Below are 27,390 nucleotides of genomic sequence, written 5' to 3' on the forward strand. Positions count from 1 at the left end.
ACCTGGCCCAGAGCTGCCAAAGTGAGAGAGGATTGAGGGGAGCCCTTTCTCATTGGGGAGCCTGTACCCAAAACCCCTCACCCCTATTGCCATCCTAGATCCTGTACCCCCTGCCAGAGCCTCCAAACCTCTCATTCCCAGCCACAACCCAGATCTTGTGTCTCCAGATATAGCCCTCATCCCTGGCCAACCTGAGCCCCTCCCACACACTGAATGCCTCAGCCCCTCCCATGCCACAGGCTGTCTAACTAAAACACCAAGGTAAAGAGAAGTTACTTACCTGTAGTAACGATGGTTCTTCGAGGTGTGTCCCCGTGGGTGCTCCACAATAGGTGTTGGGCTCGCCCGGCGCCGCAGATCAGAAATCTTCCAGCAGTTTCTCCTGGATCGCGCATGCGCCGGCGCGTGGCGTCCCCCTGCGCGCCCCCGGCCACGTGCACGATCCGGTCCCTGTGAGTTCCTTGACCAACCGCCTCGGATGCTCCTGAAAAACACTAGACAGAGATCCGAAGCGGGGAGGATGGGCGGGTGGTGGAGCACCCACGGGGACACACCTCGAAGAACCATCGTTACTACAGGTGAGTAACTTCTCTTTCTTCTTTGAGTGGTCCCTGTGGCTGCTCCACAATAGGTGACTACCCAGCAGTAACCCAAGTAAGGAGGTGGGTAATCGGTTTATGTGCAGCTTGCCCCCGAGAGGACTGCTGTCGACAGACGGGTATCCTCTTAGAATACCCGAGGCAGGGCATAATGCTTGGCGAAGGTGTCGTAGGATGACCAGGTCGCTGCTCTACAGATGTCTGTTAACGCGATGACCTTGAAGAAGGCTGTTGACGCCGCCACTGCCCTGGTGGAGTGAGCCCTGGGCGGGGCCAGCAAAGGAGTCTTTCAAAGTTCGAAGCATATTTTTATACAGGACACAATGCGCTATGAGATTCTCCGGGAAGAGAGACCTTTTCCTTTTGACCCGGGAGCAAGAGAGACTAGAAGCCTGTCCGTTTTCCGGAAGGACTTAGTTCTGTCTGTGTAGAAGGCCAATGCCCTCCTCACACCTAGGAGATGCAGGTGTGCCTCCTTACCGGAGCTGCGGGGCTTCGGATAAAACTATTGGCTCGTTAAGATTGGACTCCGAAGAGACTTTTGGAACAAAGGCTGGGTGCAGCCTTAAGGTTACCGCCTCCTTTGAGAATACTGTGCAGTGCTCACTCACCCTGCGGGCTGACGTAGTTGCAAGGAAGAAGGTTGTTTTTATCGTAAGGAGACGTATGGGAACTGTGGCTAATGGGTCAAAAAGGTGGACCCGATAGCGTGCTGAGCACCAAGTCCAAATTCCACGATAGTGGAAGCGGTTTCCGAGGGGGGGTACAGGTTTACCAGCCCCTTCAAGAACCTAGTAACGATAGGATGGGTGAATACCGTGGGCCCTTCCTCTGTATGCCGAAAGGCTGATATAGCGGCGAGGTGGACCTTTAGCGAGGATAGAGAAAGCCCGCCTCTGTTGAGATCCAATAAGTATTCTAGTATTACAGGTATAAGAACGTCAAGGGGAGCTAACTGCTTGGCGGAACACCAGGCTGTGAATTGAGTCCATTTCTGCTTGTAAGTCCTCCTGGTGGAGGTCCTTCGGCTACATTCCAGGACTTGTTGTTCTCCCTCCGTACATGTGCTCTTTAAGGAGCTGAGCCATGGATTAGCCATGCTTCCAGGTGCAGACCTTGAGGGTGCGGGTGTACTATGGACCCTTGAGCCCGCGTAAGTAAGCCCGGCGCCACCGGTAGAGGGAGCGGTGGGCAGTCCGACATGCGCAGAAGCAAGGGAAACCATTGCTGCCGATCCCAAGTGGGACTATGAGTATCATGCGAGCTCTCTCCCTTCTGGCTTTGTGCTAGACCTTGCGGATAAACGCTGCAGGGGAAACATGTAAAGTAGGGAGCCCTTCCATGAAAACATGACCAGGGACCCCCGCCCCACTCCTGCCCTGGAGCAGTACTGGGGACCCTTTTTTTTTTTTTTTTTTGGTTGTACTGGGTGGCAAACAGATCGATCTAGGGAAAACCCCCATGTACGAAAAATGCGCTGTAGCAGACTGGAGCGGATCTGCCATTCGTGCGTGATTGCGAAGCGCCTGCTCAGCTGATCTGCATTCACGTTGTGAGTGCCCGGCAAGTACGAGGCTTTCAACGTTATGTTATTGGCGATGCACTGATTCCACAATCGGAAGTGCTTCCCCACATAGGGCACGGGATCGTGCTCCTCCTTGTCGACTGATGTGGAAACAGTGGAGGTACTGTCGGTATTGAATCCTGACTACTTTGCCATGTAGGTAATCTCAAAAATGTTTGCAGGCGTTGAATGCTGCTCTGAGCTCCAGTATGGATATGTGCAGTGTCTGTTCCGCAGGGGACCATAGCCCTTGTGTTACCTTGTCGCCGATGTGCGCTCCCCATCCCATGTGGGAGGTGTCGGTAGTAAGAAAAATAGAAATTTGTGGTTGGTGAAAAGGCACCCCCACTAGCAGATTCTCGGGGTTTTCCCACCACGCCAGGGATCTGCGCACCTCTGTTGTGGGCGACACCACCCTGTGGACAGCGTGGGATGCCGGTTTGTAAACGCTCGCCAGCCAATGCTACAGGCTTGACATGTGCAACCTGGCATGCCGTACCACAAACATCGCTGCCGCCATGTGGCCCAGGAGCCGTAGGCATGTTAAGACTGGCACCGTGGGACTGTACGTAATGACTTGCACCAGCGAACTGACTGCGTGGAAGCGGGCGTCGGGTAGGTACACCCTTGCTGTGATAGAGTTTATGTGTGCCCCTATGAACTCTGTATGTTGTGTGGGTTCGGACTTTGACTTTGCGAGGTTGATGACTAGGCCCAGTGAAGAAACGTGTCCGCTGTGACACGTATCATGCGTGAGACCTCTGCCTTCGAGGTCCCTTTCAGCAGGCAGTCGTCCAGATATGGGAAAAATAAACACCCCCTGTCTGTGCAGGTAGGCTGACACCACTGCCAGGGTTTTGGTAAAGACTCTGGGGGCCGAGGAGAGGCCAAAATGGAAGAACCCTGTGCTGGAAGCGCTCCTGGCCGATCGTGAAGCAGAGGAAGCGTCTGTGTGCCGGGTGGATTGTGATATGAAAGTAAGCATCTTGTAAGTCGAGTGCTGCAACCCAGTCTCCATCGTCCAGTGCCCTGACTATCAAGGCAACTGTGATCATCTGAAACCATTGCTTGCGCAAGTAACGGTTGGGGCCCCGAAGATCTAAAACGGGCCTCCAGTGTCCTGTTTTCTTCCCTGGTAGGAAGTAGCGTGAATAAAAACCTTCCCCTGGTTTTTCCGGCACTCTTTCCACCGCCCTTATGAACATAAGGTGAGTCACCTTCTGCTCGAGCCTCGCCTCGTGGCAGTGTCCCTGAGGTGAGGCCTGGTGGGAGGCTTCGTCGGTGGAAGCGACTGGGAGGGGATCGCGTAACCCGTGGCTATCATCTCCAGCACCCACGTCTGTGGTGATCTTTTGCCATCGGGAGCGGAACGGTCTGAGGCGATGATGGAACATGAGATGGGAGTGGCATTGAGCGAGGGTATTGACAGTGCAGCCCCCGACATACCCATCAAACTTGTTGCCTTTGGGCCTGACCCGAGGGCGTACGGCTTTGTTGAGAACGTCGCCCAGGAGTTCTGTACTGTTGCCGCTATTGATAGCGCCCTTGGCCGTAGCCCCGTTGATATTGAGCACGCTGTGGTTGTAAGCGTAGCGTCTTTGCTGAGGATAAAATTTTTCCCTCCTGTATGGGGGAGTATAAATGCCCGAGGTTCTAAGTGTAGCTCTCAAGTCCTTACTGGAGTGAGGGACCGAGTCGGTTGAGTCTGCAAACAGCTTTTGTATATCAAAAGGACGGTCCACGATCTTCACCTGTAGTTCCCTCGAGATACCCGACATCTGGGGCCAGGATTCTCTACGCATGACCACTGCCGTAGCCGTTGAACGTGCTGCCGTGTCCGCCACGTCCAGGGCAATCTGGACTCCCAGCCGCGATGCTGCGTAGCCCTCTTGAACAATCGCCTTTAACACCGGCTTTTTATCTTTCGGAAGTGGATCCATGAGGGGAGTAAGCCCGGAGTAATTATCAAAATTATGGTTTGCTAGGTGTGCCCATAATTTGCCATTCTCAATAGCAGGATAGGAGAGGAATATACCTTCCTGCCAAACAGCTCTAGCTTCTTAGCATCTTTGTCCAATCCCCCGATTTGTACTGAGAAGCCTTTGACCTCTGCTGGGACGACCCGACCACCAAAGAATTTGGTTGTGGGTGACTGAACAGGAACTCCATGCCCTTTGCCAGAACGAAGTATTTCTTATCTGCTCTCTTGTTTGTAGGCGGAACAGAGGCCGGAGTCTGCCATATAGTAGTGGCTGACTCCAGAATGGCTTCGTCCAGCAGAATAGCAATTTTGGATGAAGCTGGGGGTCTCAAATTTTTCAGGAGTTTGTGATGTTTCTCCTGCACCTCTGCCGTTTGAATGTCTTGCGTGAAAGCCACCCTTTTAAACAGCTCCTGAAACTGTTTAAGGTCATCCGGGGGAGAGACATCCCCAGGGGCCACGGCCTCATCTGGGGAGGATGAGGAGGAACCACTAAGGTAAAGCTCCCTTGAACCCTCGGGTTCCTGTGGTCGATGATACACTTGCTCGCTGGAGGATTGTAATGGAAAGTCTCGGGGTTCTAAAATTAACTCCCCTTGAGGCAACTGTGTTTCTGTCCCTGATCGGGAGTGCCCACGGGGGTATTGGGCGGCCGGGGGGGGACCTGCCCCTGGGTGTAGGCCTGTGGTTTGTCTGTGTCCAGCATGATAAGGACGACCATGGCAGCATGGGCAAGGGTCCAGGGATGGAGACCTGGACCACTCACGAGGTGTGTACCCTCGATGTCTGGGAGAGCGAGACCTCCGCGACAATACAGACAGAGGTGAAACTGGCTTGTGATAGTACTCCAGGGGATCCAATCCCAGAAATGGTGAAGGTGGCCCAAGCCATTGGTGACATTGGTTGGAGGAACGGAGAAGGAGGTTTTTTGGTTTTTTTTGTTTTGTTTCTTTTTTCCGGATGGGCCGGTGGAGACACAGACCTTCGGTGCGGCGTGTGTATCACAGGGGGAGGGCTTGGTGCTAACAGCAGCGCAGCCCTGTACAGAGATGGACTGCAGTGCCGGGTTTTTGATGTTGCCTTGCCCCTCCGCTGCGGGGCCAGCACCGCCCCCTCCTGTGCTGGGGATCTCGGCCCCGCTGTCAGCGCCGCGCTCGGCACCGTCACCTGCGGTGCCGCGCGGGTATCCCGCTCTGGTGCCTGCAGGCTCCGTGCCTGGCGACCCTGCACCGCTGGTGCCGTTGGGGTCTGTGCTGCCTGTGGCGGTGCCGCCGGTTCTGGCGCTTGCCTGGCTGACGCTCTAGGCGCCGCACGTGCCGGCTGTTGTATAACCAGAGACTCAGCCTCTGCCACGTGCGCTGCTGTGCTGCCGCTTGCCTGAGTATGTGGCTGGTGGCTGTGTGCTCCACTCGTCCTGCTCGCTGAAAACGCACGGCAAGGATCGAGCCAGGGAGAGTTTCCTCCATTTCTGCACTGAGGGGGTCAGAGAAAAAACTGCCCTCCTCTTATGCAACTCAGCGGGCTGTTCTGGGTGAGGCTTCTCCGGCAAGGTAGCCTGTAATTCCCCCAGGCATCGGATGCTTTCGCTATGCCCCACGGAGGCTGGCATAGCTTCACGGCATGACTCCTGCTTTGTAAAACCCGAAGAGACCATTGCGGTGAGTCCTTTATTGTTAATAGGGTACTTAGCACTTAATCCGTGCCTTTCCACCCCAAATAGTGATCACCGGCCTGCGGCAGCGGGCGGCCTAAATGGCCTTCACGTCCGCTCTTCTCTTCTCCGCTCCTCTCTCCTTCCCCTCCCCTCTTTTTTTTTCTGATATTCTCTTTGTCTTTACTTTCTGTCCTTTTTTTTTTTTTGTTTAATAACCGAAAACGACAAATTACATGTGGAAAAAAACCACTAAGTAATCTGAATCTGGCCTTAGCCTGAGTGGATTCCGTCTGCAGCCGACGGCGGATGAGAAGGAACTGGCGGGGACCGGATCGTGCACGCGGCCAGGGGTGTGTGGGGGGTGGCGCGCGCCAGCGCATGTGCAATCCAGGAGAAACTGCTGGAAGATTTCCGATCTGTGGTGCCGGGAGAGCCCGACACCTATTGTGGAGCACCCACGGGGACCACTTGAAGAAGAACTAACATTAACTGTTATAACTATTTACGACAGAAAGTTCACAATAGTTCAAGAGTAGGAAAAGTTGCTGAAACAGAAGAATTCCAGCACCGTCACTGGTACCACGAAGGAACTGAAGTTGGTGGGAGCCGGAAGTGCCCCCTTTTACCACAGCATATGTATACCACTCCAGCGGGGTGGTGGAGCTGGTCTCCTGTGGATACCACTGAACGAAAAACTTCCAGCACCTGTGCATGTGGCAAACACACAGCTGACATGGAATGGATCTGAGCAAGTACGCAAAGAACTAATGCATTCCTGCAGCTGGGAACTTCGTATCTTTAACTGTTGTAACACCTCTAATTAAAATGCTTCCACCAACGTACTCTACAGTGAGGAGCATAAAGTTTGCATCCTAAGATGTTATCAGGTTCATACATAAGGGGCCTAGTTTTCAGAAGTTTCAAGCAAGAAGCAGCTCTTATTGTAATCAAGGGAATATCTTATGTAAATTATACATGGAGATTTCAAAATCTGTATTGAAAAATATGACTTCTGCTAAAAGATGAAATAACTTTACCACTCAGATTAAGGAGAAGGTTTTCTTGGGTAGCACTCCTTTCTTAAATACATATATATGAACAATATTTTAGGAAAGTGTATTAATGTTTATTTCACCACAGAAACCAACCGTAACACCTGCTAACACTGAGCTACTTTGCAATGAATAAAACTGAAATAATTGAAGAAATCTTACCCTAAATTTATACTTTGTACTACGTCTCAGATTCTTCACTGTGCAGGTGAGATCATCTCCATCGTATTTCGGTTTGAAACCATATCCCTGTAGAAGTAATAAAATATTAATACTTGAAATATATTTATAAACCAGAATATAGATATAGCAAAATTTGTATAATCTGAAATAGAACTTTCTTAGGCTGATTTGAGTCAAGGTGTTAAAGACCTTATTCTGAGTCCCCATTTGGGTTGGTGTCCAATGGAAATAAGAGAAGGATGATCAAAACAAAACAATAAAATTATAATAAACCCAGCATTTTCTCACTATGAAACAGAAGTTTTGAGGGGCAGAGGGAAAAATCATAGCGGGATTCACTGAAAAATGAAGGCAAAGCTGAAATGACTGTCAAGGGGAGCAAGTTCCACACCATTGAAACTTTTGCACTGATTCTTCAAGGATTTATGCATAAACTTGACTTCCTATGCAAGAGTGCTACTCATGAGTACAAACTATATGATATGTATGTTTTTGCAGGATCAGGGCTTACCAACAATAGCATACCTGATGAGGATGATTATCTGACATAACAAAAGAAAGGAAAACAATATGGTTTTGTCATAATAAAAGCAATAGTCACAATTTTCACTTAAGAGAAGGGAAAAGTCATGGGAAATGATGTTTCAATACTAACTGTTTTTACTTTGGACAGTCCCTTGGAAGACCATAAGTACAAGATTCTTTTATGTAAGGTTCCTTACTGTTCTGGCTGAGTAAAGGGACCATGAAGTGGCAATAAATTAAACTTCCTTTATGTACACCCCATTCTGGCAGCATAAAGCGTAAACTGGGAGGCTTACTGTAAATGAAAATCAGGTTCATGATCTGTATAATAATAATCAGAGAAGTCACAGAGATTAGGGTAAAACTGAAGATTGCAAACACAGGCAAACAGAACTGAATAAGCAGACCTCTATGCCTGTGTGGTTCTCTTTCCAGAGCTGGAGCCTCAGCCAGGAGCTATAACCATTAAGGGACTTAAAATCAGAAGGGTCAGCTTAATCTGTCACTTTGTCTTTAACTAAAGCAAGGAACACAGAAGGGGAAGACCGTGATCAAATGTGCTGAATTTGATTATGAAAAGCATTACTGAGAGGAATGTAAAAAAGAAAATAACCGATCCCCTCATGGTCAGGACTGTGTGATTAGCTGTTGCAAACATCACAATGTAAGTAAAACACAGCTTAGGTAAGTTGCACAAACTCAGATACTATCTTGCCAGGTCTAAGATGATTTTCCACAGAAAGAATATGCTCAAAATTGACACCAATTACTTGCTCATTACTCACATCTCTTTAACAAACAAGGACAGAAAGAGAGTAAGAACAGATTTACAGTAATGCCCTCATACTTGTTGGCAAGACTGATCCCTTTGCAGGACTGAGGATGAAACAGATTCCTAAGGCCAAAGCTTAGCTTGCAGAATCCATAAGGTCAGAGATACATTAACATGTAATATGAGAATGCAATGCCATTGAAATAGATGTACATTATTAAGCACTTCAATTTTATTTACTGACATCAGCTAACCATGACTAAAGAACCATGCTGGCTCCGAAAGCGTAACTGCACGCTAATTTACACAGTGAATGATTTTTGCAGCTATTTCTCCAATTTTGATTTTACCTTTTTCTTACACTGTGTATGAAATAAAAGCACTCACAAGTCTCATTAGAACAACATCACACCCCCAGCAGAAGATCCTGTCAATGGCTGGTGTTGCTATTACACAGATACTACTGGTGTGCTGAAATACTCATTTTTGTTTCATACTTAGAATATTTTTTTCACACTTACTGAGGTCTCATCCTCCATCTCTAAAATGTAAGAGATGCCTTCATCTGTTGGTGTTCCTGAGGGTTTAGTCCACTGTAAGGATAACCAGGTAACTCCAGCTTTAATCAGCACAGGACTGGCTGGCATGGATGGTGCAGTGCCTGAGGTATGATACAGGACTTCTTCACTAAAACCACTGTTTTGAAATAAACAGTATGTAAACTCAATAAGATACCACAGGAACAAGAATAATACAGAATTGCCATACAAGAGTTTCAAGCTAATTTGTAAGACATGTACATCTCTGGTAGTTGTATGTGGGTACATGAAATTGACCACCTTGTATAAATAAACGGTGCTTGAATGAGCAATTCATGATAATGCAACTTACACAGCATGCCCATATTTAAAAATTTGGTCTGGAATTAATATACCTATTTCATTTGTTAACAAAACAGACCAAGAATACAAATTGCTTTTTTAAAATTCACTTTGAAAAGCCATAATGGGCACAACTGTCTCTAAAATACTTGTACACTTACATAATTTATCCAGCTAATGACAATGTTTTAGTTTTCCAGGTGTCCAGAAAAGAGAGACCAATAAATTCTCACTGAAAGTTAAGATTCCCGTGGAATTGCCAAGATAAAATTTGTATTCTGTAGTAAATAAAAATATAGTGCAGACTATCAATTAATCTGACAAAGACTGATTCATCAGCCTTACTAATTGTCTCTTTGGGTAGCTGTGTTCGGAGACAAAAGTCAAGTAAACAGTACAAGAAAGAATGAGAGGCATTACGAAACAGAATCATTAGGGAGGGATGCAAGAGTGAATGAGGAAATAATGGGAATCTTGGTAAATACAGTTCTCTGTATGGCTTATGCAACAGAGACACCATAACAACTTGAATAGTAACAGAGAGAAAGCCGTGCTAGTCTATACACTATCAAAACAGAAAAAGCAGTAAAATAGGACTTTAAAGACTAACAAAATAATTTATTAGGTGGTGAGCTTTCGTGGGACAGACCCACACCAGAACAGCCTCAATATTTAAGGCATAGAGAACCAAAAACGTAATCAAGGTTGACAAATCAGAAAAAAAGTATCAAGGTGAGCAAATCACAGAGTAGAGGGGCAGAAGTGGGGGGGGAGTCAAGAATTAGATTAAGCCAAATATGCAAAAGAGCCCCTATAATGACCCAGAAAATTCACATCTCAGTTCAAACCACGTGTTAACATGTCAAATTTGACTATAAAAGAGAGTTCAGAAGCCTCTCTTTGCAGACTGTTGTGAAAATTCCTCTTCATTAAAACGCAAACTTTTAAGTCATTAACAGAATGGCCCACTCCATTAAAATGTTGACTGACCGGTTTATGAATCAGGAGTGTTCTTATGTCTGGTTTGTGCCCATTAATTCTTTGTATGAGAGAGTTTGAAGTCTGTCCAATAACAACTTGGATTTCAGAACTAAGATTTCTTCCATGTTGCCTGGACAACGTGGGTCTTTAAAGGTGGAATCCATCATGATGCCATTTAATTTCCCCATGTTTATTTACTTCTGTTTTTTATATTTTCCAACACATTGCAGTAAAGTACTTTTCTTTTACAATTAAAACAAACCAAAGGAAAAGACAACATATGTCATAAAAACTTTCACAAAGGCAGCATGCAAACCAGACCTTTGAAAAATAATATATAATTTACAGGAAGTAAGGGTGGATTTTTTCTCTAATTTTGGGGACAGTATTAAATTTTCACACTTGCATTACATCACTAGTGAAAGTCCCAGAAACAGGGATGCTGAGAGGCATATATCACGATGTTACCAAACCACCCAAACATCCCTCCACCCACTACACATCCAATCAACCCTTCACAGAAGGAACACCTCTGATCAGTCAGGGCATCCTATTTAGACCCAAAGAGAGACACAAGAAGTTGTCCACATAACTGTGCTCTGTCTGGCTGCTACATCAGATCCTGGTTTCTTGCCAGACTCCTCGCTCCTGCTTCCCTACCTGGCTCTTGGATTCATGTCTTATTATTGATTCTTGCCTCTTGTCTCGAAATCTGTCTGCAACCCTTGGTTTGACCACAGATGCCAATTATCAGGCCAACTACTTCCCAGCACCAACAAAAGGGCAGATAACACACCTATATGCACCCCACTAATGCCAAAATACCTAAGCATTCATTCATCCAATGACTTTATTTAACTAATGGGTATGTCAAAACAAAATGTCCATTTTTTAAAAAAAATTCTCTATTTTATTTTTTTTTTTTTACTCACAGGAGGCCCAATTCAAAACACACTGAAATCAACAGAAACAGTCCCACTGGACAATAGATTAGGCTGCAATTCACCAGGCAATCCACTTGGAAACCTTCCTTTACTCCTCTCTGTTTCCTTTTTGTACTTTTCCTATTTAGCAAATATTTGTGCTGTATTTCATTATGTGGCTGAACTTAAGAATGGTTAAATAACTTAAACACACACGAGCTATAAAAGCATATCATTTATCTTTGGTCAGCAACATCAAGATGAAATTCTGCTCTAAGATGCTCTTAAATTCCCAACAGCATGAATAAAAGATGCCATCAATCGTACCTAGGACAAAATTTACCTCCCTCCAAGGGCTCTTTTTTATCATCATTTATTTCTGAAGCAGACCTATAAAAGCAGTAGATTGTTTCTACAGTTCTAAAAAATATTTGATTTAAAGTATTTAGAGAGTAATTAGTTTTACAGGCATATGCTACCATAGAGTAATGCCCTTCACCAGCTTACAATGCAGGAACTGTGAACTATGTGTCCAGATATTCACAGATGTACCTGAAGGTGTTTTATCTATTTTTATTTTAATCTTCATGATATTATCATAACTGCTTAGGTGTACTGTTACCCATTAAAATTACTTCAAAATAAAGATTTCTCTATCTTTAAAAATTACATTTAATAACAGGAACAATGTATTGTATGAAGTGGTAAGAATTTCTAACATTTTTAAAGAGCATTCAGTGAGATGTCATGTACCTTATAGTGTATATCAGGTGAGAATATGTTAATTATAGGAGCAGTGTGCTATCTGTTGTTCCTACACACACACACAGAGGGGTTGGCAACCAAAACAGGAAAAAGAACCATTTTTAAAAAATTTGTTGAAAACTCAATAATTCAAGAGCAATGCATGTGAATCCTAGTCCTTAACAAATAACATCAAACCATACTTTTTGTAACCTCTGTTTTAAGAACAGCATGATGATTAAGAACAGCACACGATGATTTGTAACGCAATACATGCTTACTGCAGGACATTCACAAACTTTTTACATCTATTTCATCACACTTCACATGTGTTCCTGTTATCATCTTCCTGACTTTAACTTCCAAACCCACTTTAACTATGCTAATTTTACTTCACTTTTAAACTCAGTTCTTTCTTAAAATGCCTGTTGTCCTTCACAGAAGAAATGCAGAAAGCTTTCTTTTCCTTTTCAAAATGAAGACTTTATTAGCAAATCGATCAAAACGCACATCATATCCCACAATGCACTGCACATATTAAAGGGGGAGTTATTCAACATTTCGATATCACATATCGTTTGTTATTCAGATATGAAATACTCATTGTTGGGCTTTTAGACTGTTCACTGTTTATCAAAAATAAGCAGGAGGTTTTTTTTGGTTTTGTTTTTTACGTTGCATAAACTCTTTCATATCCTGCATTATATGATTCGAAACTCTCAAATAACCGGCACTTTAACCATAAGTAAATTTAAGTTACATTTCCCATAAGTACAGTACAGTGAAAGTAAACAGAAATAAATACAGCCAATGCAGTATGGCTACATCTACACAACAGCCTAATTTCAAAACGCAAACTTCTGGAAGCTAGCTTCCGGAAAATTGACTTTCAAAAGACCGTGTCCACACAAAACAGCAGATCGAGCCTCCGACCTACTCTTTCAAAAGATTGAAGCGCTTTTTCGAAAAAGAACATCCATGCAGCAGCAGGTGCCCTTTCGAAAGGATGAGCCAGGGAATACCACAGACTGGGGTCACATGGTAGAAAAGACCTTCTGGGCCCTGCAGCCAGCTGCTCCCTTAAACGGCCCCTTCTAAGCACTCCCGCCCTGCGGGGTACTTTGCAATACACAGCACTGCACACCCTGTATATGGACTGAAGCCATTACTGCACAGACCTCCATGCATCCCCTGCAGCTCCCTGACAGAGATGTCCCCAGTGACCTGGTCCAACTGCTGGCCACAGTGGTCCTTGCCATCCTGTAACTCCTCCAGTGGCCGATCCCTCCCACCACTGTTCTGCAGGCCCTTGCCACCAGGTGCCATTTGTGCACAGTCTGCTATGCCATCCAGTGCTTGTGGAACTACCCCACCAGTGCCAAGAGATGGGACCACCTCGTGATGGGCAAGTGGGATGATGACTGCTGGCTTCAGAACTTCCGGACGACAAAGACAACATTTCTGGAGCTACGTCAGCGGCTCAGCCCTGCCTTCACCACCAGGACACCTGGATGCGGCCTGCGCGCCACCTGGAGAAGCGGGTCACCATCACTATACGGAAGCTGGCCACCCCAGACAGCCACCACTCAGGTGGCCACCAGTTTCGGGTGGACAAGACCACCCTTGGAGCTGTCCTCATGGTGCTAAGGCATGCCGGGAAGGGGGTTCCTGGGCAAGGGGGACCTTTGAAGACCGGGGCAGTGGGCCCTGGAGTGGACATAGGAGGGGGCCGGGAGCTGAGGATGGGGAGGCTCCCAGGGACCCCACCACACACTCACACATGAGCATGACTTCCATCCCATGCAGGTCATCAGGGTGATCAATGCCGTCCTCCTGTGGAGGGTCGTCCATGTTGGGGACCTCAATGCCACCATCTTGGAATTTACAGCCCTGGGCTTCCCCAACGGCTTCAGTGCGCTGGATGGGACCCATGGGCATAGCACAGGGTGATACATCAATAGAAAGGGGTACCACTCCGTTGTGCTCCAGGCCCTCGTGGATGCCAAGGGGTGTTTCATGGGTTTGTGTGGGCTGGTCCACGTGAGCCCACGAAATCTGGGTCTTCTGGAACTCTTGGCTAGGATGCTTGAGGGGACCTACATCCCCCCAAAAGAACTCATAGTCAGGGACCTGACCATGCCCCACTGCATCTTGGCTGCTGCCGCCTAACCCTGGCAACCCATGGCTCATGCAGCCCTACACAGGACATACTGACCCAACCCAAGACCTTTTTAATGAGCAACTGAACCAGGCATGCAACATGGTGAAGCAGGGGGTTTGGGAGCCTGAAGAGCGACTTTCAGTGCCTCCTAAAGTGGCTGGAGGTCAGCCTCCACAACATGCACGCAGCAGTGCCGACATAATGTGCTCTCCATAATATTGTGGAGAGCAAGCATGAAGTATTTGTGCAGGGGTGGGCTGCCAAGGCTGACCACAATTATGAGCAGCAGGCCCATGCCCTGTGCCACCAGGCACACCAGGACAGGGTGCAGGTCAGGCAGACCCTGTGGGAGGATTCACTGGAGGCCCCAATGACCCTCCCCCCAGGTATCTGTCCCACACACACACACCCCTCACTGTGCCCACACCAAACACAAGGGACATGGGGTTGGTTGAAAATAAACTGTTGAACTATATAATGGAACTTTCTTTTCACTACAAACTATACAAGGGACTATATACAGGGGAGAACGGGGGGGGCGGGGACTACGTACAATGTGAGGCACAAGGGCAACGAACTTGGATGGGGGTCCTGGGGCAGGGGCAACTAACATGGGGTGGGTGCTGAGGTGGGAGGGCCTTAGCTGTCCACAGCAGTGGAAGGCCATGACCTGCATCAGCTGAGTGGGCCCCTACACTCCTGGGTCTGGAACTATGAGGATGCAGAGGCCTGGCTGAGTTGCTGCAGCCATGGGCTCAGTGGGGGTGCGGGGGAGAAGCTGGCTCTGCTTGGCCTGCCCTGGCCATGAGCAACTGGGCCAGTTCCATCAGGACAGCTGGGGGAGGTCGAATGGGATCAGGGCAGCGAGGATGGGGCAGTGAGGGCAGTGGCTTGGTGATGGCCTGGGTGAGGGACCAGAGGGTCACAGTGACATTGCCCCAGGCCTCCCCCTGCCGAGACATGTCCACCTCCTTGAGCTCCAGCCAGCACTGGAGCATGGCAGTCTGCTCCCAGATGGCTGCGGTGTGGGCAGCTGCTCCCTCCTCCTCCTTGCAGCAGTGGTGGCATGGCCTCCAGGTGCGGGCCTGCCTGGGCAACAGAGGTGGGGGTGCCCCAGCTCCCTCACTGGCTGCTGCGGGGCTCCCCTGTCCTTGCATGGGGCTTGCCCAGCCCTTGGATGGCAGAGCTGCAGAGACAGAAGGGGAGAGAGAGATGACTCATCAGTCCTGTGACCAAGCCTCAAGGGCTGTGCCCCCTCACATGCTGTGGACAGCCCCATCGGCTGGCCCAGCTGCCCTGGGGGATCCCAGGCACCTGGGGGTCCCTGCATGGGTGGGGCACGTGCCAGGAGCAGTCAGCCCTCCCACATCTCTCTCTGCATGCGTGTGGCTTGTAGTGCTGTCCATGGGAGCGAGTCTGAGTGCTGCGCAGTCTGCTTCATGGTCCAGGGGACTTGGCTGTCTGGACAGGGGCCCGTGGCCATGTGGCCAGCTGGCTATGGAAGGATGGGCCCCCCGGCCCCGGGTGTCTGAATTGCTGGGGTGTCCGAATCACCCGTTACCTACTTGAGGGTCCCTTGATGAATTTGGCGGAGGCCCAGGTGGAGAAGGCCTGGCTCCAGGAGCTGGATGCAACAGTCATCATCAGGGACCCTCCTCGCTGATGAGGGCTTTGGCTCCTGGTCCCAGCTGTTCCTGAAGCTCTTGCTGTGGCTCTGTCTCAGGTGCCGTCATGTCCTGTACAGCCTCTGGCTTAGCTGTATCTTTTGGTCCCAGGAGCTATCTAAGTCCTTGTAGTGGGGGCAGTCAGTGGGCACTGCCCCTGAACAGCTCCTTGACTTTTGATCGTACCTTGTCGGCTATGCAGAGGGAGTGACCCCAGGAGGTCACTCCAGTGGACAGCTGGGCAAACGCCACAGCACTCCAGTGCCAGCCGTTGGCATGGCCGAGGACTTGTTCATCCCCCCAAAGTCCCAGCAGGTCTTGAAGCTCAGCCTCACTTCAGAAGGGGGCCCTCTTCTTAGGAGCCTTCAGACAAGTTGGAGGGGAACTCCTGGGGAGCAGGGAGGTCCTGGGTGCTGGCCATGATGCTGGTGGGGTGTCCGGTGCCACTCAAACGTCAGCTGGAGAGCAAGCTGGGGGAGGCTCGTGGGTTTGCTGCAGCCAGCACGCTCTCAGCTTCCTGCCAAGGGGTCCTGGAGTCCCTGCATCTTTAAATATTGCTGGACATGGGGAGCATAAGGCTCCACTAGCGTTGGACAGTGTCTCCCCACGTGCCAGCTGGCTGGTGCCATGGAGCACTGCTCTTTCAAAAGAGTGGCCAGAGGAGCCTCTACACATACCTTTTTTTCCTAAAGAGTCTTTTGGAAGGAGGCGCTCTTCCTGATATGGAAGCAGAAGAGCCCTTCCAAAAGAAGAGCAGCATTTTCCGATTTTCTTTTGAAAGAGCATGTTTTGTGTGTAGTAGATGCTCTGTGGGATCTTTCGAGAGAGCCCCTTCTTTTGAAAAATCTTCCAAAAGAACCTGGAAGTATAGACAGTTCACAGTGGACAATACTATTATTGTTGGTGAATAAAGTACTCTGCATACACTCTTGCTTGTTTCCTAATATCTAATTTTGTTTTTCTTTAGTGTTATGTGCTGTTAGGTTCACCACTTTATTGTTCAGAATATTTGAATATCTGGGAACCTCCCAGTCCCAGGGCTGCTGGATACAAAAGCGTTTACTGTGTAGTGTTGGGAACCACAAAGAAGTCCTTAAAGAGCTGCATGTGGCTGTGGAGCCCCAGGTTGCAGACCCCTGCACATGGATGCAGACACATTGCATTGTTTATGTATGTTTATGGCAATACCCACCTCATGCCCATGTCATTTTTGGCTGCCAGTCTAAAGGTGTATCCCATTGCTGGTGATAGTTTAGTAATTCTATACTGCTTCTGTTGGCCATAGTAACACTGACAAAACTCTCCATTTCCTTTGCCCTAAAATAAATGAAGAAAACTTGTTATTTAACATTGTTAATCAAGCACATCTATTGGTTAAACTATTTAGTTAATCCTACATGAATGTTCATGCAATTAAATGTCAGCTGGAGGGCAAGCTGGGGGCTCATGGATTTGTTGCAGCCAGCATGCTCTCAGCTTCCTGCCAAGGGGTTTTGGAGTCCCTGCATCTTTAAACATGGCTGGACATGGGGAGCATAACGCTCTGCTAGCTCTGGACACAGCGTCCCCATGTGCCAGCTGGCTGACAAACCAAAGATGCCCAAAGAAACTGAGTGTTATATCACATTCTTAGGAATACTAAATCAAAATGCTTGTATTTTAGTCCTTAGCTTCACAGGGTTGATGAGGGAGGCTATACATGTTTTGGCCCATAGGCTACGTAAGTCCTTCCCTGATAAATCCTTAAATGTATGAAGGGTTGGGAGATGTTTCTGTGGAAACAGAACAAAGATCTGCACATGGAAATGACTCTCTGCTCACAGGTTGTGGGAGGATGAATTGGGCCACTAGAATGAACTGCATATTACCAATATTTGCCTCAGAAATACAGGTCACAATTAAGGATATGATTTGGTCACAGATTCTATGACTTTAACAGACATATGTGCATGAATTCTGCATCCACCTTGCAGTAGCTGTGGGGATCCAGATGCCAGTGTCTCTCTGCTCCCTGTGGGAGGCTTTAGGTTCAGGCCCATGCTGCGTGGCTCTGGTTTCTGTGATTTATGGTTTATTGCCTGCATTCTGCCCATGTATATAAAAAATCTTCCCTTGCCAAAAATCCTAATCTCAATTATAATTTTCCTCTGAAAATGCATTCACATTCACACAAAGCCATTTTTTAAAAAATACAAACATAGAGAAAATATAAACACAGCAAACCTGCATACCTCATCCCATTCTAAAAGATAATTGTGGATTTTAGAACCATTGTCACAAGATGCCTGCAACAAGAAAAGAATAAAATTAGGTTACTTTAGAAAAATTATAAGGTGCTACAGGCCTTCATTTATAGGTCCCTTGATTGAGTCAAGTCAAGGTGAGAGGTGACCAGCTGTTTTCTGATGCTGACTATTTGAGGTTTCCCTCAACTTTCCTTTTTTAACCAGTCACATCTCTGAAAAATATTCTGGCAATCGTATCAAATACCATTCTATAGAAGTTTGCTGAGAAGCTGTAAGGTTAGACAGGTATATAAAGAATGATGTTATATTCTCCTCTGTTGAGATAAGCTGTGTGTTTTGAAGTTTAAATAAAATAATGGATTTTTAGTAGCCATGGAAAGACCTTGAGGGGAAAAATGTAACTTGCAAGGTCAGTTTTAAAAAATGCTGAACTCAAAATATGACTAATAAAAGAAAAAAATCCTTTAATGATCAGAACTAGTTCTAACAGCCAAAGAAAAGTTGTTTTGTGATAAGATTATTTTACCCTGATGTCTAACACAGCAGTATTATCTTGAAGAAAGAGGTCCATTTTAACTCTTGTCTACAGGTTGAAGGGTCAAACCCAAACTATACAAAGCCTGTTTTTTTTTTTTAAGACGAGGTAACAGCCAACATGACCTGACTTACACTGTATATAACAATCAGGCTTTCTAGGAGTATATAATCAGATCCTACCTAAAAATGCTAGAGTAAACCACAGGATCACAGAATCATAAAAGATTAGGATTGGAAGGGAAGTCAGGAGGTCATCTAGGCCAATCCCCTGCTCAAAGCAGGACTAACCCTAACTAAACCATCCCAGCCAGGGCTTTGTAAAGGTGGGACTTTAAAACCTCCGAGGATGGGGATTCCACCACTTCTCTAAGTCAGTGGTATCCAAAAGAAATTGAACGGATTGCCATATGGCCCCCTCCCTGACTCCCAGCCAGGCACTGCCCACTAGCCCCCACCTGCCCAAGATTACTCACTGGACCCACAGCTTTGTGGTTGGAATCACCGCCCACATGAGTGCCCACGCAGGGCTGCAGGAGTCCGTGGCTCAGAGCCTCCCCTGCTGCTGCCGCCACATTCTTGTCCCATCAAGTGGTGGGACGAGTGCGTGGAGCGGCAGGAGGGGCGCCCCATACGTGCAGCTCTGCTGAGCTGCATTCACTACATCCCATAGGCCTGTTTGCCACATGTGGTGAACAGGGAGGATACGGGCCACCAGGGCTCTAAGTAAATCATTCCAGTGGTTCACCATCCTATTAGTGAAACAGTACCCAACACAGACCTTCCACATGGCACTTAAGACCATTGCTTCCTGTTCCGTCATCTGCCATCACTGAGAACAGCCTCACTCCATCTTCTTTGGATCCCTTCTTTCAGGTAGTTGAAGTCTGCTACCAAATCCCCCCACCATCCTCCTCTTCTGTAGCCTAAATAAGCACAGCTCCCTCAACCTCTACTCATGTTACATGCCCCAACCCTCTAATTACGTTCACTGCTCTCTGCTGGACACTCCCCAATTTGTGCACGTCCTTCCTGTGGTGGTAGACCCAAAATTGGACACAATACTCCAGATGCAGCCTTACCAGTATCAAACAGAGGGGAATAATTACTTCCCTCGATTTGCTGGCAATACTCCTACTACTAGAATGCAATGCTTCTACTACGCATTCAAGGGTTATCCCTGGGACTGAGCATTTTGTGAATACTCTCCTCAAATGCTTAAGAATGTTCCTACCATGTGGATGTGGCAAATGCTTATTAGGTAGGCATTTTAGGACTGTTTAGGGCAACTGTACAAATGCCAATTGACCTTTAGATTTAATAAAGGAATTTATGGTTGAATTGGTGATGTGCTAATACTATGTAGTAGTAGTAGTAGTAGTAGTAGTAGTAGTAGTAGTAATAATAATAATAATAGTTCAAACCAGAATCAAACTGAACCATAGAGATTTTCTTAATGTGATGGCTGAAGACCTTGCTGATCAACTTTGCCTTACTACATAACAAAGAAAACCTCTACAGATTATTGACAGAGAGATAGCCATGTTAGCCGTGATGATCTGAAGAAGTGGGTCTGTCCCACAAAAGCTCATCACCTAATAAATTATTTTATTGGTCTTCAAAGTGCTACTTGACTCCTCTTTTTTATACAGATTATGACAGTCTTAACCTGTTCTTTTTCTGATACCTGTGCATTCATTTTTGAATCACGAAAAAACAGCCAAAACAGGTCTCCCAGCCTAAGAAAGTCTATAAGACAGAAACCCTTATCAGTCTCACAAAGATAACAGTTTACACTTGCGTTCATGTTTTTAAGATTCTTTTTAACTGCAAAATTTACAAACATCTTTTTAAAATGCAAAGCTTAGCTACCGAAGCATTCATCTGATATTTTACAATGTAAATTGTTGCTGATGATCACTGCAAATCAGACAGAAAAATAAATTAATCAAAAATGAATGCACTCATAAATTTTAAAAACATACTTTGGTTCATTCAATACTTCAAGATGCCTGGTGATTATAATTCCACACGTAAGTTTAGACAAAAGATATGCACTTAAAGGAGACATTCATACTCTTTCTGGGGTCATTTAAAACAAGCTTTACCTTCCACTGTAGAGTCAGAGAATTTTTGGTCCGGTTAGTTATCCTTGGAGGATTTGGAATATCAGGTTCACAGCTCATTGTTGTAAAGCTCTCAACTTCTGATGGGCTTCCTTTTATGCAGTTGCATTCTGCTTGTACTCTAGAGTATTAAAAGAGATCGTTAACAATTTGTTTTGGAATGTAAATATACTATTTCTGTACAACAAACAATATTTTGATAGAACAATAAAGAACATCCCCCAAATGTTATAGCTGAAAGTAAATAATAAAAATTTAATATACTGCTTTGACTATAAATATATAGTGGCTCCCAGTCAACAATTACCATCCCTAGTTATACCGAAACACAGTTTTCATCCTGCAGTACACTGGACACCACTATGCAATAACCACAGGTAAAAGTAGCCTTGTAATGGTGACCTATGTATAAAAAACCCAATACATTACTCAAAAGGTAGACGTGTACAAAACAACTGAAATTTATCAATCAACTTCCATATTTTCAATTCAGATACTAACAGATTAATATTGCACATGTTCTATAAACATGCAGTAAAACACACTACCATTAAAAGTCACTTTTTAAAAAAAGAAATGAGATATATTGATGTTTAGAATATCAGACACACAATAAATGTAAGCAATTTCCACCAATGTTCATAATTCATGCAAAACCAGAAGGAACACTACATCAACTTCAAGTTTGGTCTTTACTGCTGACCACCTGCAGTAGAGAAAATCCAAAAAGCCTTTCCGCTTTAAGGACTTCATGTTTCATACTTAGGCCAAAATTTTCATGTCTGGATACCTAATGTTGGGCACTTAAATACATATTTATCCAGTTAAATGTGTATCTCCCACCTTCTTTTATTAGTTTACATTCCCATATGCTAGCATCTAATTTAGAAACAAGAGAGAGATAGAGAGGAAAAGTAACCAAGCACGGCATGCTCTTCCCATCATCTGCTTCAGGGACCATAAATTGTATAGCAGTTCTTGCTGGAGCTGTAGGATTATGATGAGCTAGGGCCCTTGTAAACAGTGCATAATAAATCAGATTCTCTGGTCTGCTACTACACTGTGTATATTACATGTAATATAATGGAACATCTAACGCTGTAACGTCCAAAGATAGCTTAGTAGTACATTCCCCTTGTCTAGGTGAGCTCTCTATTGGTGGAAGCCTGGGAGAAAGGGCTCCACCACCACCGGTGCCAATCCTGCCATCAGCGGACGGAAGGGAGCGTTTCATGGAGGTTCTGGTGGGATGAAGTGAAGAGGGAGCAGAGTGTAGTGCAGGGATGGGCAACAATTTTTGCACAGGGGGCATTCCATAAACTTTGGGAAGTTGTCAGGGTGGGGCCTCAGACGGAAGGGGTTGAGCTGGGGCTAGAGAGAGAGGCAGACTCTGTCTGTCTGTCTGTCTGTCTGTGTGTGTGTGTGTGTGTGTGTGTGTGTAGCACAGAGAGTGGGAAGTGTTTGTGGCACAGTGTATATATGTAGGTACAGTTAACTGTGTGTGTGTGTGTGTGACAGTGTCGTACATGGGGCACAGGGACTCTGTGTATGTATATGTGGGAGAAAGAAAGAAGCTGAAGAAATCTTAGGGACGGTGCACTGCCTCTTTAAGAAACACTTTTCTCAGTCAGCATTCATACTCAGACTGGAGCAGCTATCCTGTGTCCCTTACCCCTGCTCTGCAAAGACGATGTACAGAGACAGGGACACACCCTGACATGAACACTCCCCTCTCACAGTTGCCTGCTTCCCACCTGTTGTGTAAAGGTAGCAGAAGGGTCCTGGGAGCAGCTCAGCTGCAGGACAGGACAAAGCGGGTGGGGAGAGCTGAATACACACTGTTGCTAAATCAGACGGGTGCGTGGATATGGCCCATGAGTCATATTGTGCCCATCCCTGGTGTAGTGGGAACCACAACTGGCTTCCAGAACATGCCACTCTTGGAACTCAGGGACAAAGAGTTCGCTACTCTTAATCTGCGAGTATCAATATTTTGACTATGGCTAGTTCATAAACATGAGGGGAAGAGCAGCATGTTTAGCGGCGAAGACCAAAGATTGCAAAGTCAATTACTATGTTCATACTGTTACCCATACTAATATCAAATATGAATAATTTCAAATGTAGAAGGATATTTTTAAAAAATTCCATTGCATTTAATAGATAAAAAGAAGGGTACTTACCTTGCATGGTAATCAGTTGCTGGCCTGAGATCATTTATGGTAACATTAGTTTTTTCTCCACTGGAAAGAAGTACAATTTTGTTTAAAATATTGTCTCAGACTAACGGAACTAAAGATGGAAATCAACTAATAACTCTCCTGTTATTTCTTACAGCTTTGTTGTTGTAATATACTGAGTGGTGTTTTATTAAAGATGTATCTATCTTTTAGTTTCCAGTTCTTTTACACAAAAAAGATCATCCTCCACTTTACGTGGTCACCCAATGTGTGAAATATCATTTGGACCCCGCCTCTAGGTCGACACTACCTGACAGTAGTACCTAAAAATGCTAAACTTGTACACCGGGGTTTCAAACTCACGGCTGTGAGCCACCCCTGGCTGGTGCAGTTGTGCAATCTGGCCTGGAGTACTGGAGGGCTGGGGACTGCTTGTTTCCATGCCCCAAGCCCCACCCCTTCCTGCCACCAGCCGCTTTCTTCCCCTCACTGCACCCTCACTCCAGGAATGCAGCCCTTGGGGGCGGGTAGCAGGGGGGACACCTCTGCTGCCACCCTGCACCAGGGCCACATCCCTGGGGGATGGGGTGTAATGGCGGGGACACAGGGCTGTGGCAGGAAGAGCAGTGTTTGGGGCACAGGAAGAGACAAGATCCCCCTCTGGCCCAGCAGTACTCCCTGGCTAGACTGTGAACTGCTAGAGCTGGGTAGAGCCTATGGGCCCTGAGTCTGAGAGCGCTGATGTACATAAACCCTTTATAAACACTGATTTCAAACCTATTAACTGAATCTTCAAGAGAGCTGCCACTGTATATTTACATTTGTGGGAACACCTGGGATGGGAACACCACCACACATGGGCCAGTTCTTACTGAGTCTGAATGAGCCCCATTTACTTCAATTTATACAACTAGTTCTCACACCACCGTACATTCAGAACTAAGGCTTTAAAAGAGCTGTGTAGTCCAAGCCAGAATCTTTCCATTAAACCCAAAAGTCCTACAAGCACAGAAGTTGGAGGAAGAAAGGTTGGTAGCAGCTGAAGTGCATGTGCAGAGGCAACACACTTGAATAAACACAATTATGGTAATTTATTTTATTCTTTGAGGTGGCCTTTGCATACTTCTTCTTTGGACAGGCAAGCAAGAAGTGCAGCCCTGAGGAACGTATCCATTAGCTTGGTTTGACTAGTTTTTAGATTATGTTCAAAGGCTCATCTCTTCTCCCTTTGTTTTAGAGAAAGAAGCATCGAGGACTCTGTTGGTGACGCTTCAATTTTGCTTGAATGTTGCTCTTGCCAGGATATTATGTTCTGAAGTAATCAAAAGTTAAAAAGACAGTTACTGGGTCCCAGAACTTTGAAAAAGTGCCTTTGCTCAGATAACATCAGTGGTACTGCCTGAACCTTTCTGGTCCAGCACTCTGTTGTCCAGCAACATCTATAATCTGGCATGATTTTAGTTAGCCAGACAAACACTTAACATAGGTGTGGCCAAGTTTCCCTTGGTCCCATAAACTTTGTTTATAACCACCTGTCCTAGCTCTCAATATTCTGCACTGTTAGAAGAGGAGTATTTAGGAGTAAATTAAAGCTAACAATCCAGTAAGCAGGGGAAGTGTTGGTAATGCTGCTACACAATATTGACCTCTTGTGGCCCAGCCAATTCTCTTGTTCAGCATTGGTCAGGTCTCCAGAGTGCAGCACTAGAGAGGTTCAACCTGTAGTACAAATTAAAGTAAGTGAATAAAAAAGTTTTAGGCTGATCCTATATCATTTCAGAAACCTCAACATCCACCGTAGTCAACTGAAGCAGGGGTGCTCAAAGTCGGGGGTGAGCCCCCTCAGGCTGGCATGAAATTTTGTAAGAGGGATGCAGCACGATCAGCTGCTGGGTCTCAAGCTCATGCACCTCATTTAAAATGTTGACATACGTTACTGTTTTTATGTATGTGCATTCACATTTATATATCAATTACTAAACTTTTTATATTCTACATACTTATTTTCTTACACGCGCTAAAACGCTTTTTTTTTTTTTTTTAATATGAACAAAACCAAAATTTCTGTTGATTTGGATTACATTAGACAGGTTGGGGTGTGGGGTCCCTCTAACTGCATGGATGAAAAGTTTTCTCACTCCTGAACTAAAGTACAGTCAGTGGAAGATAAAGGCCTTCTGTGGCTGAAAAGATCAAGCCTTTAACCATAAACTATTGGTAAAGATTTTGGAAATAAAGCAGTTTCATTTTCCTGATTAGAACAATTTGCCTCAAAAGTAAAGTTGCATAAGATGTTTCTTTATCTCAGTCTGTAGATAAAAGACAGGCTTTTTGAAAAGGGTTTTATAGACAAAGTTCAAAGGCATCAATAATCTAATAAAGATAACAAATACCTACGTATATACAGTTTTGTATTTTCCATCTTTTCCAGTGTTTGAAATCAGAACTTCATAAGCATATTCTTCTGACACATTATTCTTGTCAGCATCTCCGTTGATGGCACTGGATGGAGGGGACCATGTGAGTACTACTGTCCGTGCCTGAATGTCCGATACCTACAAAACATAACATTTAAGAACTTTGTCGTATAACTTCAGCTGTGTACAACACGGATTAACTCAACAGTATGAATAAAACAGAGCAGAAAATGGGACTTTTTCAGAATATTTGTTCAATTACAACTCCTCACTGGTTATAGACCACAAGTAGGACCAGCTACATTTGGGATCACAGGTAATGGCAATATCACTTTCATCTTCAGACACAAAACTGTTTGCAACCAAAGAATACATAAGTACTCGGAGCCATCTAGTGGCAAAATGCAAGTGAACAGTTACATTTGTTTAAAACTGAAAAAGCTTTTGTCATATATCAACTAGGGGGCTGAGACCCCTGCTTTCTAAACTTGCCAACTGCTCTCATCCCCAGGGGTTGGGGAGTTGTGAGGCTAGCCCTTTCCTTCCTGGGGCCTCCCTGCTGCCCTGGCCCCTTTCCCGGCCTCCACCCTGCTCCCCCAACCCCTCTCCCTTACCTAGTCTGTCCACTGCCTGGGGAAGTCTTGGGGGAGGTTGCAGTCAGTGGCCTCAGCAGTGGGGTAAGAGAACTGGAGTGGAGCTGAGCCTCCTCTGGGCAAGGAAAGGAGTTGGGAGCAGCTGCTGCCACTAGGCCATGGTGGGGAGGGAACGTGCCACTCAGAGCCGAGCACTGCCTGCCGCTACTGACTCCTCCCCATCCCCTGGCCTGGCAATAGAAAGCAGCTCAGTATCAGCAGCGGGAGCTCGGCTCTGACCTGTGCATTCCCTCCCAGCAGAGGGGAGATGAGGACCCACTCAAAGCCAAGCTTTGGTTGCCACCACTGACAGGGGAGCCACAGCGTGCTGCCAATCCAGGGGCAGGAGGAGTCACTAGCCAGAAGCTAGGCTCTGAGCAGCATCCTCATTCCCCACTATGGTCTGAAGGCAGCAGCTGCCCTGAAACATGGAGATATATACCTCTCATAGAGTTGGAAGGGACCTTGAGAGGTCATTGAGTCCAGTGCCCTGCACTCACAGAAGGATCTATCACCATTCCTGACTGACCTTTTTTTTCTTTTCTTTAATCTAACCTGACCCAGACCCTTGGAAGGCTCCTTCAAGGGCTGAGCTCACAGCCCTGGGCTTACAAGGTCAATGCTCTAACCACTGAGCTATTCCTCCCAGGAAAGATGGGGGGAAGCCATGCAGCTGGTCCCAGGCTTCCAGGATGGGGGTGGGGGAGGCTTGGAGCCACAAGACCCACTCCCATCTTCCCTTCTCCTTCCTCTCCCTGCCTTCACCTGAAATAGAACCCCAATGGTAAAACACTGTGCCCAAAACAGTGAGGCTATATTGAATGCTGTGTTTCGTTCCCACTACCCCTCACTGCGACAGGGATCATGGGAAATTTGAAATAGGCACTTATTTTGAAATAAGTTGCACAATACCAGTTGACTAAGTTATTCCAAGATGGGGCCTCAGTGTAGCCCTAGCTTTGCAGTATACAGCTCTGTTGTACCACAGGAGCAGTTTACTGCAGTCCAGTTTTTGTTCCATAACTCTAGGTGGTCTTTTAAATATTCTGGTCCCAGACCATTAAAAGCCTCTCAGCTAGAGACCAAGAGCATATGATTTGGCATTCTAGGGGGAACAAGAATAGCAAGTAGAAGATAGCTTAAATTAACTCATGGTAATTCATGTACAAGAAGCATACTACTGTATTTTGTACTATGTACTTCTGGGAGAATTGCACAGCATTGTGCAATGCAGGATTTGTGGAGAATGTTCCTCCACAATTTTTTTCCCTATCACAGTGTGCCCAGTATGGAGGAACAGGGTCCCGGGTGTTTCTAAAGCAGGTGTTGGGCTGGCCCAGCCTCTAAACTATGTCAAGGTTGGGTGCAACCTCAACCCTGACAGAAAGGCTGCAGGGTTACCCTCCAGTTCATGTGCCTTTCTCTCAGCAAGGCATCTGCCCAACTGGGTGTGAGGTTGACACAAGTAGCTGTAGGAAGTGCTGGTCAGCTCTACCCTTGCATTTGCTATTTGTGGATGGATGGCTGGGATCCCACAGGGAGTGTGGCCTTCTCCAGACAGGCAGTAGAAC

General features: G+C 46.2%; 1 protein-coding gene across 4 annotated transcripts in view; it reads right to left on the reverse strand.

Annotated features, from left to right (window-relative positions):
• The window catches only part of FNDC3A (fibronectin type III domain containing 3A), a 224,663-nt gene that overhangs the window by 65,783 nt on the left and 131,490 nt on the right, over nt 1-27,390 (reverse strand). For all 4 annotated transcript variants that reach the window (XM_074987823.1, XM_074987830.1, XM_074987839.1 and 1 more), the window contains 7 exons: nt 25,168-25,325; nt 22,774-22,833; nt 20,573-20,711; nt 17,916-17,969; nt 16,877-17,001; nt 8,852-9,026; nt 7,013-7,099 (listed from right to left, as the gene is read on the reverse strand). In XM_074987823.1, the coding sequence (XP_074843924.1) occupies nt 7,013-7,099; nt 8,852-9,026; nt 16,877-17,001; nt 17,916-17,969; nt 20,573-20,711; nt 22,774-22,833; nt 25,168-25,325 (798 nt within the window). The remainder of the gene's footprint in view (nt 1-7,012; nt 7,100-8,851; nt 9,027-16,876; nt 17,002-17,915; nt 17,970-20,572; nt 20,712-22,773; nt 22,834-25,167; nt 25,326-27,390) is intronic.

The sequence above is a fragment of the Carettochelys insculpta genome, chromosome 1, assembly GCF_033958435.1.
Source record: "Carettochelys insculpta isolate YL-2023 chromosome 1, ASM3395843v1, whole genome shotgun sequence".
In the NCBI taxonomy this organism is placed as follows: domain Eukaryota; kingdom Metazoa; phylum Chordata; order Testudines; family Carettochelyidae; genus Carettochelys; species Carettochelys insculpta.